The sequence below is a fragment of the Amblyraja radiata genome, chromosome 27 (assembly GCF_010909765.2).
Source record: "Amblyraja radiata isolate CabotCenter1 chromosome 27, sAmbRad1.1.pri, whole genome shotgun sequence".
Lineage (NCBI taxonomy): Eukaryota > Metazoa > Chordata > Chondrichthyes > Rajiformes > Rajidae > Amblyraja > Amblyraja radiata.
Window position 1 is genome coordinate 12,664,148 of NC_045982.1, and position 16,687 is coordinate 12,680,834.

Consider the following 16,687-nt stretch of genomic DNA (forward strand, 5'->3'; position numbering starts at 1 on the left):
CTCGTGTGCGGGGATCACGTGATTGGTGTCTGAGGGACGCCAGCAGCGACAGCAACAAAGATTAGCAGCGGGACCCGGCGGCAGCGGCGGAGGAGCAGCAGCTGACAAGATGCCCAAGTATTACTGCGACTACTGCGACACCTACCTCACCCACGACTCGCCGTCCGTCCGCAAGACGCACTGCGAGGGCCGCAAGCACAAGGAGAACGTCAAGGACTACTACCAGAAATGGATGGAAGAGCAGGCCCAGAGCCTGATCGATAAGACGACGGCCGCCTTCCGCCAGGGCAAGATCCCGCCTACCGCGCCATTCTCGACGCCGACCGGGCCGCCCCCGGGTGGAGCTGCCATCCCGCCGCCTCCCGGCAACGTGGGGGTGCCGCCGCCTCGCCCCTCCATCCTACCCGGGCCGCCGATGGGAGGGCCGCCCATGATGCCGATGATGGGCCACGCTCCGCCCGGTATGATGTTGGTGGGCCCGGGGATGAGACCGCCCATGGGTGGCCCGGTGCCCATGATGCCGGGCCCGATGATGGGGCCTCACCGGCCCATGATGGTGCCTTCCAGACCTGGATTACTACGCGCGGCCAGATAAAGCGAGGGCGGGCTGCAAGAGGGACATTACCCGGAGCAACGTTTCCTACCCCCTACCCCCCCCCCCCCCCCGATACCGCCGCCGTTTCAAGACCAGTTTTTCTACCAGTTGCAGCAGCCCGATGCCTGTCTCCTTCATTGTTAAACCACGCTAATGTGAGCGGATTTCGCAGCTGCCAATCTGAATTGTAATGGCCAATTCAGATTTACTTACCACACCGGACTTGGTTTTGCAAGAAACGGCTTACGTCATATTTTTCTGGTTGTACGATTATTATTTTTTTCTTCCCCAAATATATTTGACGGACAAAAGACAGGCTCTAATTGCCCATTATTTTTCGGTCTTACGATGCCACACTTTTTGGCCGGAAAATAAAGATGGATGGTTGAAAATCCTTGTTCTTTTGAAGGTCTAACTTTTATCAACAAAATGGAAGACCTCTAAAGTCCACAGAAAGTGGTTGACCCATTTGATTAAAGGTGTTTGTCCAAATACTGATTTAACATGTATATCCAGTTCTTGTGTTCTTCTATATTTGTCTTTTAAGCAGATAAATCAACTGGTGGAAACCTTTACTTGAAAGTGCACTGTTATTAAAACACAATAATTAGCTATACTTTGTTTTGCCATCTTTAACTAGCGGAAATATTGAATTTTTTAGTTTTTAATAAACATACTTTGGTTGACCTGGTCTTCTTTTGGCAGCTATTTTGCACTCTGGTTAACGTCTCACGGCAACATTCTGCCCCTACTACAGCAGCTCTGAATACAGTCCCTAATGACAACTGATGAGATTGTGGGAATGATAATCAGTGCTTTTACGATGGATCATAATCCTCCAGCACTTCTTGGTCAACTATCAATGGTTGTACATGGAGTTGTGGAATACTTTATTGTCACATGTAACAAGGCACAGTGTAATTCTTTGCTTGTCGGTCATAGCCAGCAATTTAAAAGCAGAAACCAGGAACTGCAGTAGCTGGTATACACATAAGGGCACAAAGTGCTGGAGTAACTCATTGGGTCAAGCAGCATCTTCTGAGAATATGGGCAGGTCGCGTTTTAGGTTGGGACGCTTCTTCAGACTAATTGTGGGGTGTGCGGGGAGAAAGCCGAGATGAGAGGCAGTACAATGAGTGATGTTTCTCTGTCTGAAGAATTTCTCGACCCGAAACATCACCCATTCCTTCTCTCCAGAGATGCTGCCTGTCCCGCTAAGTTACTCCAGCTTTTGGTGTCTAGCCCAGGTCAGTATGGGAAGTCGAGTTAAAATGGTCAGCAACCAGGAGATCCAGTAGGTCTTGGATGATCGAGCGCAAGTGAGCTGAGTCTATGCTTGGTATCACTGATGTACAGGAGGCCACAAATAATGTTTATTTGGTGTAATGAAGGCTTTAAGATTAATATCCTTAGTCACTTGTTTGTGTTACTTTAATATTTAATAGAAAATGAGCGGCGGTTTTAGGAAATCAGAATATTGGTTTGCCAGTCTGTATAACCAACTATTTCTGGAACCTCTTAGTATGGTTTGAAGTTGCATTTCCAGTTTATGTGAAGCATTAATGTAGTCAGCATCTCAAGATGAAAAATGTTTAAAAGTGTTCTTCATGAATCATTTAAATGAAATGAATCTTAAGCTACATATTTTTCAATTCACCTTAACTATTCATAATGAACTTCCATAGTGAACGGTCATTAAATTCTGTACTGTGTCACTTCACTGAGATAGTTAGCAAGGTACAAACATTGAGGGGTTGTACTCTTCCCTCAAAGCCTAACCCTAATGATTCCTCTTAGTGCTATTGACTTAAATATACCCTTTCATTTAATCAATTGTTTGATGACTAACCAATTGTTTACTATCAATACACAATAAAGCAGAATGAAAAGTTGAGCAGGTATATGTTTTGTTGCAACAGAAAAATAATGTAATTGCAAAAAATGTTGCTTGTTTCCTGACTGCAAGAATTGGAATAATACCAGAGGCAGTGATTGAGAAGGGGAGATTTAACATTTTATGCTGGTGGCAATTTAAAAAAAACTCATCCTAGGCACAAATGTTTTCTATTCAAATGTTCATTTCTTTCTAAATGTTATCACTTGCAAGTACATTTTCTATACTTTGGGCTACCTATCCTTTACTTTGTCTTGGACTATTTGTCTATGTGGTGTTAAGATGGATCATGTCTGTTGCAGCAAAGATATTTCCATTGTTAGCAGTTATGTAAGGGATTCTATTTTTAACTACTTTCGGAAATTTGTAACATTCCCATCACTTTATTGCATATTGTCAATAGGAGATTGGGATTGTGACTTGCATTATGAAGATAAACTGGTTGAACGTATGGAGGCATGGGTATGAAGCAGTACTATCGTGGAAAATAACTTAAAAAAATGATTTAAAGATCGTACGCATTTCAGACCTATCTGAGGAAGGGTCTAGCCCCAAAACATCTCCAATCCTGGTTCTCCAGAGATGCTACCTGACCTGCCAAGTTACTCCAGCACTTGTGTTCTTTTACACATTTTAAAACCAGTGTTGCTAGCCACCATATTGCTATTTACCTATCAGAAAGGGCATTTGTTACACTGATTCAGTATAATCAGTGAATAATTTTACCTACGATAGACACAAAGATGGAGTAACTCAGCGGGACAGGCAGCATCTCTGGAGAGGGAATGGGTGACGTTTCGTGTCGAGACCCTTCTTCAGACTGGCTGGGATAAGGAAAACGAGAGATATAGTCAGCGATGTGGAGAGATAAAGAATATTGAAAAACTTGCAAAAAAGTAAGAAATATAAAGGAAACAGGCCATTGTATACTGTAGGGTGAAAATGAGAAGCTAGTGAGACTAGGGTGGGGGATAGAGAAAGAGAGAGGGGGAATGCTGGGGCTACCTGAAGTGAGAGAAATCAATATTCATACCACTGGGCTGTAAGCTGCCCAAGCGAAATATGAGATGCTGTTCCTCCAATTTGCGTTTAGCCTCACTCTGACAATGGAGGAGACCGAGGACAGGAAGGTCTGTGTAGGAATGAGAAGGAGAATTAAAGTGTCCAGCAACAAGGAGATCAGGTTGGTTCACGCAGGCCAAGTGAAGGTGTTCCGCGAAACGATTGCCGAGTCTGCGTTTGGTCACGCCGATGTATAATAGTCCACATCTTGAACAACGGATACAGTAGATGAGGTGCAAGTGAACCTCTGCCTAACCTGAAAGGACTGTCGGGGTTTTATCTGATATCTCATTCCACTCCGATGTGTATACCGTTTGTTGCTTCTGCAATGCAAATTGGATGGATTGTTTCTGTCCATTTAAATATTTTACAATCAACTTTCTTGCTATTTTGTACCAAAAACACTTTCAACAAAAATAAACTATATTTAAAATTGATCTTTTTATTTAGAAATTAAGCGTGAAACAGAGCCATAAAGATTTGTACATAAAGAAAAGCATTTGAGGAAATCATCAACTATAGTTGGATCCTGATGAATGGTTACAACAAAATACATAACATTTAAGACAAAATTATAGTTCAAGCCATTTCATTATTTGGTATGCTGAATAAAGATTAAAATGGATAACTAAATGGTGCAGAAAATATGTTTCTTTAAAATAAAACCAACAGGTAATGTACAAATCAGTGAACATTCAGTTCTCAATGTCAGAACATCCATTGATAAAGAATTACAGCCTTGTTTACCAAGCTTTTAAAGTTTCTATTGGCTTTGATATCACTTAGTTTTCTTTCACATGTTCTGCATACATACACCATTCTCTGTGTGATTAGGTTGATTTTAAGTTTAAACTGTAATACAAAACTGAGGGCCTTGGATCAAAATTTAAGTAAGTTGAGTTACTAAGCATCCTGAAAGATAAAATGTTAAACCTAGTTCAATAATACATATTCACTTTAAACTAACAATTACATACACAAGCTAGAATAGAAAGCAATTCAAGTTCAGGCAGAAGCCAGTCATTCGCCTAATTATAAAAAATAAAATTTGTAAATTAACATTGTAGTCCAGGATACCATTTTATTAAATATAGAAAAAATAGATTTATGCCACAAAACTAGTCAAACTGGAACGCTTAACAAATCGGAGAAAATTATCACAGGTTGGTAATATTTAAATGAGCATCGATAAACAAGTAGCAGGAGTTCTAAGATTACATTCATTTCAAAATGGCTGGCCATGTATAACAGCTGATAAATACCACTGGATAACCGGTACTTTTATTTTCCCCAACTTTCAGTGGTAGAAAGCTTATCACGGTGAGAAAATGGTTTTAAAAGCAACGACTAAAGACAGGGATATGACTCCCAGAAATCCAATGTATCCATAGGACCCAATCTTTCTTTTCTCTGGCACTGAAGATAAAGCAAATAACACAGGTGAACAATCATTTAACACCCTCAATATAATTTTATTTGATACAGCTAATATTTTTAAAACATAAATTTCAGTTATTATAAAGTATCCGATTTATTTAAATATTGTTTATTTATTTATATAGACAGTGTTCGTAACCTGTGTATAAGCAAATTCCCTAGATTACAGTTTGGAAGCAACATATTGACCAATGCATGGGGAATTTATCAGTTGACAGAAAAGTCTGACACATGTTTAGGAAACACAGCAAAGCAAGCTAGAACGATAATGATAACTATTAAGCAAATAAGACTAGAAGAGAACCAATGATAACTAGGTTAATCAAATAAGGTGGCATGGTGGCACACCGGCAGAGACCTGGGTTAGATCCTGACCAAGGGTGCTTGTCTGTATGGAGTTTGTACGTTCTCCCCTTGGATTGTGTGGGTTTTCTCCAGTTTCCTCCCACACACACTACAGGTTCGTATGTTAATTGGCTTGGTATAATTGTAAATTGTCCCTAGTGCGAGTAGGATAGCGTTAGTGTGCAGGGATTGCTTGTCGGTATGGACTCGGTGGCCAAAGGGCCTGTTTCCGCGCTGTATCTCTGAACTAAATGAAATAACTACAAAAGTAAAACGCTGAAAATACACAAGCAGTGTAATAATAAACAGTTTTAGAAGAGAAGACACAAAAAAAAAAATAGACATTTGGATTCTGGAAAAGGGAAATAATCAGAAAGGTACATTTCCTGGAGATAAAAAACTGAAGTGACCAGAGTTTGATATCAAATTATTCACTTCATGATATGAAGATGGGATTATCTAAATGTAAAGACAGGGAAACACCCCACAAACAAAAATGAGACAAGCAAACAATGAAGCCAAATGCATCAAATCTGAAATCAATCTTGAAAATACATGGTGGAATTAACATCTTGTTGCCTTATGTTAGTAGAGATGGTGAAGAACGCAGGATTGTATCACTGTTGTAACTAACTACCTTTGGTTAGACCCAGGTTCTGTGCACAACATTTCATAATATATTGACTTTGGACAAGTAGTATCAGCAATTTGTTAGTTAAGTGTTGAGGACACGCCACATACATACGATTCACTTCAGGCACGTGCCGTGAGTGATTACTCAGGGTAGGCAGTCGGCTTTAAAAAAAAAAAAAAAAATGAAACCGCGCATGCGCAGATTGTTCTCTCCCTACAGATAAATAAAAATAAAGACAGTAACAATTCAATTTGCCCAAGGCTCCCAAGTCCCCATTATTCTGAACAACTGAATGGGTGGGGGGGGGGGGGGGGGAAATGAAGGGTGATGGCAGGTGGAGAGATGGTGGGAAAAACAGGAGCACAAGGAAAAGTTGAATCAGTTGTCATCTTATTGAATGACAACACTTGTTCAAGGGACCAATTGTAGCAATGTTACAAAATTTTGAGATTTTAAAAATCAAGTCTGTAATTTATCCCATCAGATAAAGCATAAAAATAAGTTTAATTTGACATCTAATTCACTTTCATATCTCAAGTATTTAAAAAGTTATGGCCATTTTCATACTCGGAAATGAGCATCTTGTTCCCTATTGATTTTCTATGGACATAACAAAAAAGTTGTGATCGTGAACAGTCAAAAGCCCATAACTTTCTTAAAAATTAAGAGAACTGAATGAAATTTTCAGTTATCATAGATTGAAGCATTCGGAAACAAATATAAAATAATCTTACTTGGATGACCTGAAATTAAAGCATATAATTAGTTAGTTACCTAATTGTAGCTAATTTCAGACTTCAATTACTAGATCTAAACATCTATCCATTTCTTAATAAATGATTAACATTTTTAAATAGCCTAAATGTCCAAATAATATTCACAAATAATTCACAATAAAACATGATTTTTAAATCTCATTTACATTAATTTATAGGCCAAATGGAAGGAATTCAGTGTTCAATTGCTGTAAATAAATGCCCATTTAAATCAGCTTTCCAGTGGGTCCCTGTGGAACGCGCTGGTTTAGAACGTTCACATTGCGGTAGATTTGTGCCTCAAATGCCGAGAAAAATACTGCGCGATATAATGGGGCCAAATTGAGCTACTCGCAATATTAAATTTTGTATAAAAGGATCTTTAGAAGCCCTTTTGAATGTAAAAATATACAACCTACCTTCTGCTATTTTCTTTATGAGACCCTGCGGTTGCTGACGGTCGCGGGTTTAGAGATTGATTTTTAAACTACTATAACTATTATTCAAGGCCTTTAAACCTAATAATAGCTTTTGCGACGGGGTCTTTCAGCGATTTTTCGTTAATAATTAACTAGGCTGAACATCTTCGATTTGAACAGCTTAGAGAAAATCGCGTTTTAAACCCGCCCCCTCTAAACGGCGCCAAAATCGCGCACACCCTCAGCGGCAGATTTTCAAAGACGCTTCAGGTAGGCTTTGCAACATACCTACCAATTGGGGGGAGAGTTTCTTTCACAGCGTGTGGAGAGTGTTGAGAAGGAGGGGGTCGGGGATAATGCCAGTAACTCACTCACTCACCGCTGCATTGTAGCCGGGGACAGAAGCAGCTCGGGTAGCTGCGAGCGGCTTCCGGGACCCGACAGCAGAACTGGCCGCCACTTCAGCGCCTTCTGCCGGCCCGCTCACCTCTGGCAGTGCTCTTCGTCTGAACACCTCTCAACTGCCGCTCGCCGACTTCGCTCATGTCAGCTGCTTCCCGCAGATCCTTAAATTCCCACAGCTGAGTAACCTCAATTGCGCTGTCGGAATTTAAGGATTTGCAGGAAGCGGCTTACATGAGTGAGGCCAGCGAGCGGCAGGAGAGAGGTCCCATTCAAATCTTTCACCTCTCACCTTAAATCTATGCCTTTTAGATTTGGTCCCCCGATCTTGGGCAAAAGAGTGAATATTCACCTTATCTATGCCCTTCATGATTTTATATACCCCTCCACCTCCTATGCACCTGGGAAAATGTCCTGGCCTTTCCAACCTCTCTTTACAACTAAAAGAAAGACCAAAAAGCTGGAGTTACTCAGCGGGACAAGCAGCATCTCTGTAGAGAAGGAATGGTTGACGTTTCAGGTCGAGACCCTTCTTCACCAGTCTGAAGAAGTGTCTCGACCCGAAATGTCACCCATTCCTTCTCTCCTGAGATACTGCCTGTCCCGCTGAGTTACTCTAGCTTTTTGTGTCTATCTTCAGTTTAAACCAGCATCTGCAGTTCTTTCCTACACTCTTTATAACTCATACATTCCAGTCCTGGTACACAATACTCCAAATCTGGCCTTACCAAATCTAGCATTACAACTCCTATTCTCAATACTCTGACTGATGAAGGCAAGCATGTCAAATACCCTTTTTTTTATTAATAAGCTTAGAAGAGTAAGTAAGTTTATTGGCCAAGTATTCACATACAAGGAATTTGCCTTGGTGCTCTAACAACATGACAGTGACAGTTACGAATGATTCAGAAAACACTAAACATTAATAATAATAAAACATTAATTAATTAAGAGTGTTCCAGAAGTCATGATTTGAGGTCTGTAGCGATGAGTAATATTACAGAGATAGATATAATTAGTTTTATAAATCATAAAGCCCATATTAAATGTAGTTTTCTTGTGTTAGTGCCTCTGAATCTTGCCTTGAGCCTCTTATGATATTTAAGTTAGAACAAATTCATTATTGTTATAACTGACACCTAAATACACCGGCAATTAGTTTTATTTCAGGAATATAATTACTTTGGATAGAAAACCCTTGTTATTTTTTGTGATGTTTTATATATTAATGTCAGTTTTTGTCTAGTTGACAATGTCTGTCTTTGATACAAGATTCCAACACCCCTTCAAGATCTTGGTTTCTATTTTTTTTTTTTTTTTTAACTGGAGGTGCTATCCTTTGTACAAGATATTACATAGAGATTTGGTTAACATGTTCCATTGGTTTTGATAGGTAATAAAAATCCTCTGCTATTATCTAAATCTGCTATTAGCCAAAGTTGTGCATTGCTGATTGTGGAAACGCTGATGAATTTGAATAATACTCTAACAATATAACTTTGATAAGTAAGTCCTGTGATGCAAAAACGTGTCTTTCCTTTCTGGTGGCATTAAGGTAATGTACTTTTAACTTTATTGAACATAAACACTTTTTCTGGCAAGATATTTGTATAAAACATAACTGAATACCTACCTCCTGTGTAATATCCCCATGCGTAAGAAAATCGACTGGTTACCCAAATTATACCAAACAAAGAAGCAGTGACCTGTGAAATGTTAAACAAACTAGATTATCCCATGTTCATTGTGGAGAATGTAAAAAAGACAGCCGTTCCCAACTATTCTTGTATTGAAAGTGGCTGATTTTAGGAAAAATTACTGTGCTTTAAAATGTAAAACACTTTGTAATTTTCTAAGTAATTAAAATGGTCACATATAGTAGAATTTCTTTAAAATCTATTTTTCCAAAATATCAGTCAGAATAGGAAATTTCAAGAGAAACTTCTTTATCCAAAGAATAGTTAACATAAAAGCTGGCGTGCCATCTGCACTATAGGAAGGGGCAGTTACAATTAAACATGACCATTTATGTCAAGGTAAAAAAATATACTCTTTACAAAGGAAAATATTTACAAATGCAGGAATATCCCCTCTATGGATCAAAGATGGACAGTTAGGTATAACAATGCACTAAAATGCAAGCTGAAATGTCAACCGGATAATAAGATCTCTCTACCACAATCCACTCTAATTCTAATAACAGCAAGAGCTCAGTTAACCAGCACTTCACCAGATGGCACTTTCCAGTAACTGGCACTTCAGAGGGAGCACCTGGTGCAAAACTGAAACATTGCCAAGGAAGGTCCCTGGCTAATATCGGGACAGTGCCGTGGCAGTACCTGGAACAAATAGGTGCAACACCGAGGGAGCAAATGGGATGACATGGAGGCAGCACTGGAAAAGCACCAGGGTTAATATGGGAACAATACTGAGGAAGCGCCTGGTTCGACATTAGTAACACTGAGGGAGCACTTGGATGTCTCTTACCACTATGCATCGCATACATTTTCTCTTTCCTGCTGAGTAATACCAATTGTCATCTCATTGGTAAGTACAGCAGAAAACATTTAGCATCATTGGTTATGTGAAAACATACTTAATTCTTGACTTTCAGGCACCCCTCCCCACCTTTACTGGATTGTAACAAACACTTGTATGGGTATGCATTTTTAAAATGTAATTTCCTGTTTTCGAAACAAGGCTGCATATGAAAAACATTTAAATTTTGCAGACTTTTAGATAAAAGCCTGAAGGAATTAACCTACTTTCATGACTGTGGAACCAATCGTGTGATTGACTGGGGAACAGGATGCAACAGGACAGATTATTTAAGGCAGAATATTTTCCTGAGCAACATCTCCTTACCGGGTAGACAATTCCAGCTATCAGTTGGAAGATCAGCCATTGAGGGTATATCTCCAATGTGTTTTGATGTGCCCGTTGGATACAGTTGAAAAGTGGTTCTTTATCACTGTACATGTCTGGGTACTGGAAACAAATTAAAAAATATTATCACAAAACAAACAACAGATCTGTTCCTTTTGTGCATGTCTCAGCTTTAAAATCACATTTTCAACATCAGCCAATAGAAAATGAATCCACAAAAATTCAATTTCAAATTAACAGATTCAAGCCTTTAAATAATGTCTCGGATTACATTGCAGAATAACAGAAAAAAGTAGTGTTGGGTTTGGTGATGTAATGGCAACAATGAATTAATCAATAAATCATTAGATACGTCACTTGAAATTAAAAAAAAACTGTTAACGATTTTGTGTAAGGAACTGCAGATGCTGGTTTAAACCGAAGATAGACATAAAAAGCTAGAGTAATTCAGTGGGACAAGCAGTATCTCTGGAGAGAAGGAATGGGTGATGTTTCAGGTCGAGAGGGTTTTAACAGGTGCGATGCAAAGAGTATGTTTCCCCTCACCGAGCAGTAGAGGATCAGTGGTACAGTTTGGGATTGAGGCGAGGAGAGATTTCTTCATTTAGAGCAGTAAACCTTTGCAATCGTCTACCTTGGATGACTGAAGTAGTTCATTTTTTGAGTTCATTCAAAACAGGGATCAGTATATTTCTGGCCATGACGTGGATCAAGACAAGTCAAGTCAAGTCAAGTGTTTTATTGTCATGTGTCCCAGATGGGACAATTAAATTCTTGCTTGCTGCCGCACAACAGAATATGTGAATATGTAAACAAAGTACATAACGGGGGAAGAGAAAAAAAAGAAAAAGTACAATAAATAACAAATATGGTGCAATAATATAATCTTTTGCAGTTCAGAGATCAGAGGTCGTTGTTGTGTTTAATAGCCTGATGGCTGCAGGGAAGAAGCTGTTCCTGAACCTGGATGTTACAGTTTTCAGGCTCCTGTACCTTCTTCCTGATGGCAATGGTGAGATGAGTGTGTGGCCATTGCTCTGCCAAGGACAAGAAGGCTCTGCAGAGAGTAGTGCGTTCGGCCGAACGCACTATGGGAACTTCACTTGCCCCCCTGCAGGAACTATACATCAGGAGGTGCAACTCCAGAGCCAACAATATCATGAGAGACCCCTTCCACCCCTGCAACGGACTGTTCCAGCTGCTAAGGTCAGGCAAACGCCTCCGTTGCCATGCGGTGAGAACGGAGAGGTTGAGAAGGAGTTTCTTCCCAGAGGCCACACTCGGACTGTAAACGCCTATCTCACCAGGGACTAACTCTACTGAACGTTTTTCCTTCCATTATTTATTATGTAAAAGAATATGTGTATTATGATTGTGTTTATAGTTTGTTTGGTTGTTTGGTTGTTTGTCTTTTGCACAAAAGTCCGCGAGCATTGCCACTTTCATTTCACTGCACATCTCGTATGTGTATGTGACAAATAAACTTGACTTGACTTGATTTGACTTGACCAGGATGGTGTGGGTCCTTGATAATTTTGGCTGCCTTCTTGAGGCAGCCACTACGATAGATTCCTTCGAAGGTGGGGAGGTCAAAGCCGGTGATGGACTGGGAAGTGGTCACAACTTTTTGTAGTCTTTTTCGCTCCTGGACATTCAAGTTGCTGAACAAGGCCATGATGCAACCAGTCAGAATGCACTCTACCGTGCACCTGCAGAAGATTAGGAGAATCCTCTTCGACATGCCGAATCTGCGTATTCTTCTCAGGAAGTAGAGTCGCTGATATGCCTTCTTTATAATTGCATCGGTGTGCCGGGTCCAGGAAAGATCTTCGGAAATATGCATGCCCGGGAATTTGAAGTTATTGACCCTCTCCACCATCGTCCCATTGATGTGAACAGGATTGTGGGTCCTCCTCCTTTCCCTACCAAAGCCCACAATCAGTTCCTTGGTCTTACTGATGGTGAGAGCCAGGTTGTTGTGCTGGCTCCATTTGGTCAGTCGGGTGATCTCCCATCTATACTCTGACTCGTCCCCATCTGTGATTCGTCCAACAACAGTGGTGTCGTCGGCGAACTTGATGATGGAGTTTGCATCAAGGGACACGAGGATAATGTTGAAGTAGAACATCAGCCATGATCTTGATGAATGGCAGAGAAAGCTAGAAGGGGAAATGGTTTACTCCTGTTGCTAATTCTTGTGTTTTTTTGTTCTTTAGAACCATACATGTTCAGTCATGTCTCATCAGATTTAGGTCCTCAAGGTCGGCTGAGGTCACATTGAAATTATTGTTAGGGAAGACGAGGTGGCTTTCTTCAAGTCAATGGCTTAAATTCTACCCTGATGATTGTAACATTCTTTCCCACAAGCATACAAAATAAAATTCCTATAGAGCTTTTCACTGTATTTTTTGTACACATGACAATAAATAAATAAACTAAACTAAAGTTTGTGCAGCATCCAATATCAAAACTAGCTGGCAATACTACAGCCTTAAGTGTAAACTATGAAACATAATGGCAGCAATATTAGGGAAATAATGTTGCTTTTATTGGTTTCCTGAAGACCAATAATGCGCAAATGCCTTAAAAAGAAAAAACTTTGGTTATTCTGTCCAATTAACAGAATAACAGGTCAATTGACAAATTAACAGGTCCAATTGACAGATTAACAGATCCTGGTGTGGTATGGCAACATGATTTCGCTCCTCCTCTTCCTTTTTCCTTTCTTCTCCCCGCCCCCCGCCCCACCCTCCATCAGTCTGAAGATGGGTTTCGGCCTGAAACATTGCCTATTTCCTTCGCTCCATAGATGCTGCTGCACCCGCTGAGTTTCTCCAGCACTTTTGTCTACCGTGATATGGCAACAGTTCTGCGGCTGACAAGGTGGCTCTGCAGAGAGTCATCAATATAGCCCAGAAGATCACCAACACACATCTGCCTACCCTGGAAGAGATCTATAGCTCTTGTTGTCTGCAGAAGGCATCACGCATACTAGAGGACTCATCTCTTCCCACACATCACCCGTTTGCCCTTCTGCCCTCAGGAAAGCGTTACAGGTCCATCAAATCACACACAAGATTAACAAACAGCTTCTACCCCAAGGCCATCACCACTCTGAACTGAACACACACACCCCTCCCCATAGCCAATATTTTGTACTGCTACAACAATATACGGTGAAATATTGCACATTCGGACGCCGTTTTTGTTGTTTCCATTGTCGTTATTATTTATTTGATACGTTGGAGCTCCGCTTGGGCAGTGCCCTGAAATTTTGTTGTATGTGTTTACAATGACAATAAAGTGTTTCATTATGTGTATTATTAAAGACCTTAAATAAAGATTAGCTGGTACAGTGGAAAAATACTACAGATGCTAAAAATCTAAAACAAAAGAAAAAGTCAGAAATACTCAGCTCATCAATACCTAGCAAATGTGGGGAGAGATAAGGCTTAATGAAGGGTCTGTTTCGCCTCCCACAGCTGCAGCCTGATGTGCTAAGTAGTTCCAACATTTTCTATTTATTTTATGTTGGAGCTGTGAGACAAGTATTATTTTTGTAATTCTCAATCAAGATGCAATTTATTATGGGTATCAGGAGCATTTATATTTGCTTGAAGATTATTAATGATAACCAAAATGACCAGATTTTGCAAACAAATGACAATAATAGTTATCTCATTGAAAGCTAAACAAAAATAATGGGAAAAAAAAAATCGGCAGAACCGACTAGTAGTATGTTTAAAATGACAGCAGAGCAAAGAAAGTAACAAAATTAGTTTAATTTTAGAGTGAAGTAGAGAAAATTATAGGAAAGCAAGGAAACTGTAGAATAGTTTGCATGTATGGATTACTTAAAGTAAACATGACAGAATTGCCTTCATTGGTTACATTTTCAACATGAATTTCGTACACAACCCAATATTGCTGTTGAGTATTCAAAACTCAGGATAACTGTAATGTAACTGGCGGAATAAATGCATAAAACAAATATGTTGAATCAAATAATAAGTTGAAATATTTACGAACAATTTTTGAAAATATAAATGTAATTAGGCCACAAAATAGCAGGAGCAAAGTAAAGCAAAACCAAAGTCCACAAAATGGGTCTGAAATGAATTTGAATACACAGATTTTGGACTAATATTTTGCTCGGTGTTCATTTTAGCTAAATAGATTTAAACACCACTTTTTTTTCCTCCAAAGATTTTGACATAGATTTCAGCCACAATGTTCATTATTATGACCTTTTAGCATTGTGAAAAATACCCTTCTTAGAGGAATTGGAGTTTCGGGCCCTGTCCCACTTGGAAGCCTCCCCCTCATTTTAGAAATTAAGATCTAGGGGAAAAATACACAGGATCTTTACATTTTAACCTGGTGGAATAACAGTGGATGGAGAAACAACAGTACCAAAAGACAAAAAAAAAAAATGTAATAAAATGGAACTGCAGATGCTGGTTTAAAGAGTTGGCTGCAAACCCTTAGCATTTGGCAAGAAGCATTTCACTACAGCTAGGTGTATGTGACCAATAAAATAACCTTTGAACCTTTGATAAAGAAGTTGGAGAAAAAAAATCTGCCCTTGGGAATCAATAGAATGTCACCCCATTCAGTCAGCACTCACTGTTCCGGGAAGGTATTTATTTCTTCCTTGGTACACAAAATTGCTGGGGAAACTCAGCGGGTGCAGCAGCATCTATGGAGCGAAGGAAATAGGCGACGTTTCGGGCCGAAACCCTTCTTCTTCCTTACCTTGACGTTGTATTTCTTCCTGGCTATGCCCACTTTGACCCCCAGGTAAGCTAGCATGACCCAGCTGTAAATGAACACTAGGATCACGTAGCCGAACTGAGGGGGGACGGCCTGAGTGGGCTGGGAGATGGCACTCTGCTGCGACACGTACTGCATAGGGGCGGCGGGCAGGCGTGGGACGGGGGTGGCCTGGAAGCTGAGGCCGGCGCTGGACACAGGCTCTGGCACAGGCCTAGGCTTCCTCCTCGAAGCAGCGCCCCCTCCCTCTGCAGCGGAGCGACTTCCCAGCGCCCCACCTACTTGCGCACCGTCTGGATCATCCCTCCTCTCTACATGTTGTTGCACATCCCTTCCTACACATAAAATGTCGTATTTCCCTCTCGGCGGGACCCCACTCTCTCTCCTGTTACTCTTGATAATTGCTTCATTTCCATCCACGTGGGGGAAAATTGCTGTTCCATTCGCTCGTTTTCTGTGAATGATTGTTGGTTCTCTCGGAGTGAAATTTGTTATTTGAAAACTATTGCTTTTCTTTCTGTCTATCGGTTAATTTAAAAACGTACTTTGAATTTTTGTTTAACATTTTGTTTGGGTGTAAAATACTTTTACTTTTATTTGAATGGCTGAAATTGTTTATTACATGGCACTAGTAATACGTTGAGTTTTCTAACAATCCAAATTATCAGGCTGAAGAACTATTCCAATTATGCAACAATTCTAAATAACTACATTGGAGATACAACAGACTAATGATCTATTATCTAATGGCAAATTAGTCTTTCACATTCCCTAGTTCCCTCGAATCATTCTTGTTTCACCACTTCTTTTGCACCGGTTATCTTCCCTCTCTTTTGAGTTAGCAAAAAAGCATTTGATGTTTCTGCATCTCGAATAGGAAAGGGGCTAGAGGCAAGGAAGCGGGTATTATAGCATAGTCAGCCGAAGAATTGGCCTGAGAGATATTGCTTTTCTCTGCTTCCAGATGTTGTTCGATATAGAAGAATGCTAATTCCTCATCTGGTAGAGAATAGTAAGTATTATTTATGTACGATTTTAGTAAACCTTTTTATTGTAAGAATTTATTGTGCATGTACACACAGACTATGCGTATAGGTCGGTGTATGCTCATGTCAAAGGCTTACTGGTTGCATTTTACTCTGACAATGGGTTGTGAACTTCCACGTATAGATAGTCAATGATAAGGTTTATTTGATCATGTTACCCTGTATCTATACGATTGCACCACCTCTTGTGTGATAGAACCGACATTTTGTTTATATGATATGATTCTTTGAGTTGAACTATTGGGCAGCTGATGGACTAGTTTGTGGGACAGTTTTTCTAATTTAGATACCAACCCCAGGCCCTTGAGGGGGACTTTGCAAGATTGATTGGACTGAAGGATCAATCCAATTGCTGAAGTTAATGTGAGATGGTAGTTCCATGTTGGTTGTCTGACGTTCTTGTATTTTGATAAACAAGTGAGCAAAAGATAAATAAGGA

The 16,687-nt window shown here is 40.0% G+C and overlaps 2 protein-coding genes across 2 annotated transcripts; one reads left to right on the forward strand and one right to left on the reverse strand.

The window, feature by feature from the left end:
* Window positions 1–1,283, forward strand: snrpc (small nuclear ribonucleoprotein polypeptide C). The gene has a single exon (XM_033045161.1). It carries the CDS (start codon window positions 110–112, stop codon window positions 593–595), a length of 486 nt encoding a protein of 161 aa, XP_032901052.1. The 5' UTR covers window positions 1–109; the 3' UTR covers window positions 596–1,283.
* A 2,690-nt stretch (window positions 1,284–3,973) lies between these two features.
* Window positions 3,974–15,528, reverse strand: LOC116988454 (microsomal glutathione S-transferase 3-like). The gene is made up of 4 exons (XM_033045162.1): window positions 15,185–15,528; window positions 10,409–10,531; window positions 9,177–9,249; window positions 3,974–4,967 (listed from the first exon to the last, which is right to left on the reverse strand). The coding sequence occupies exons 1-4, from the start codon at window positions 15,338–15,340 to the stop codon at window positions 4,867–4,869; spliced, it is 453 nt and encodes a 150-aa protein (XP_032901053.1). The 5' UTR covers window positions 15,341–15,528; the 3' UTR covers window positions 3,974–4,866.
* Window positions 15,529–16,687: the final 1,159 nt, after the last annotated feature.

What these genes read in the sequence shown, in the direction of transcription:
- LOC116988454 (XM_033045162.1), bottom strand. Translation starts at nt 15,340, where the DNA reads ATGCAGTACGTGTCGCAGCAGAGTGCCATCTCCCAGCCCACTCAGGCC. An exon ending in TAGCTGGAATTGTCTACCCG is followed by an intron (nt 9,250 to 10,408) that starts GTAAGGAGATGT and finishes AACATTTCACAG; the next exon opens with GTCACTGCTTCTTTGTTTGG. An exon ending in ATGGGGATATTACACAGGAG is followed by an intron (nt 4,968 to 9,176) that starts GTAGGTATTCAG and finishes CTTTATCTTCAG; the next exon opens with TGCCAGAGAAAAGAAAGATT.
- snrpc (XM_033045161.1), top strand. Translation starts at nt 110, where the DNA reads ATGCCCAAGTATTACTGCGACTACTGCGACACCTACCTCACCCACGAC.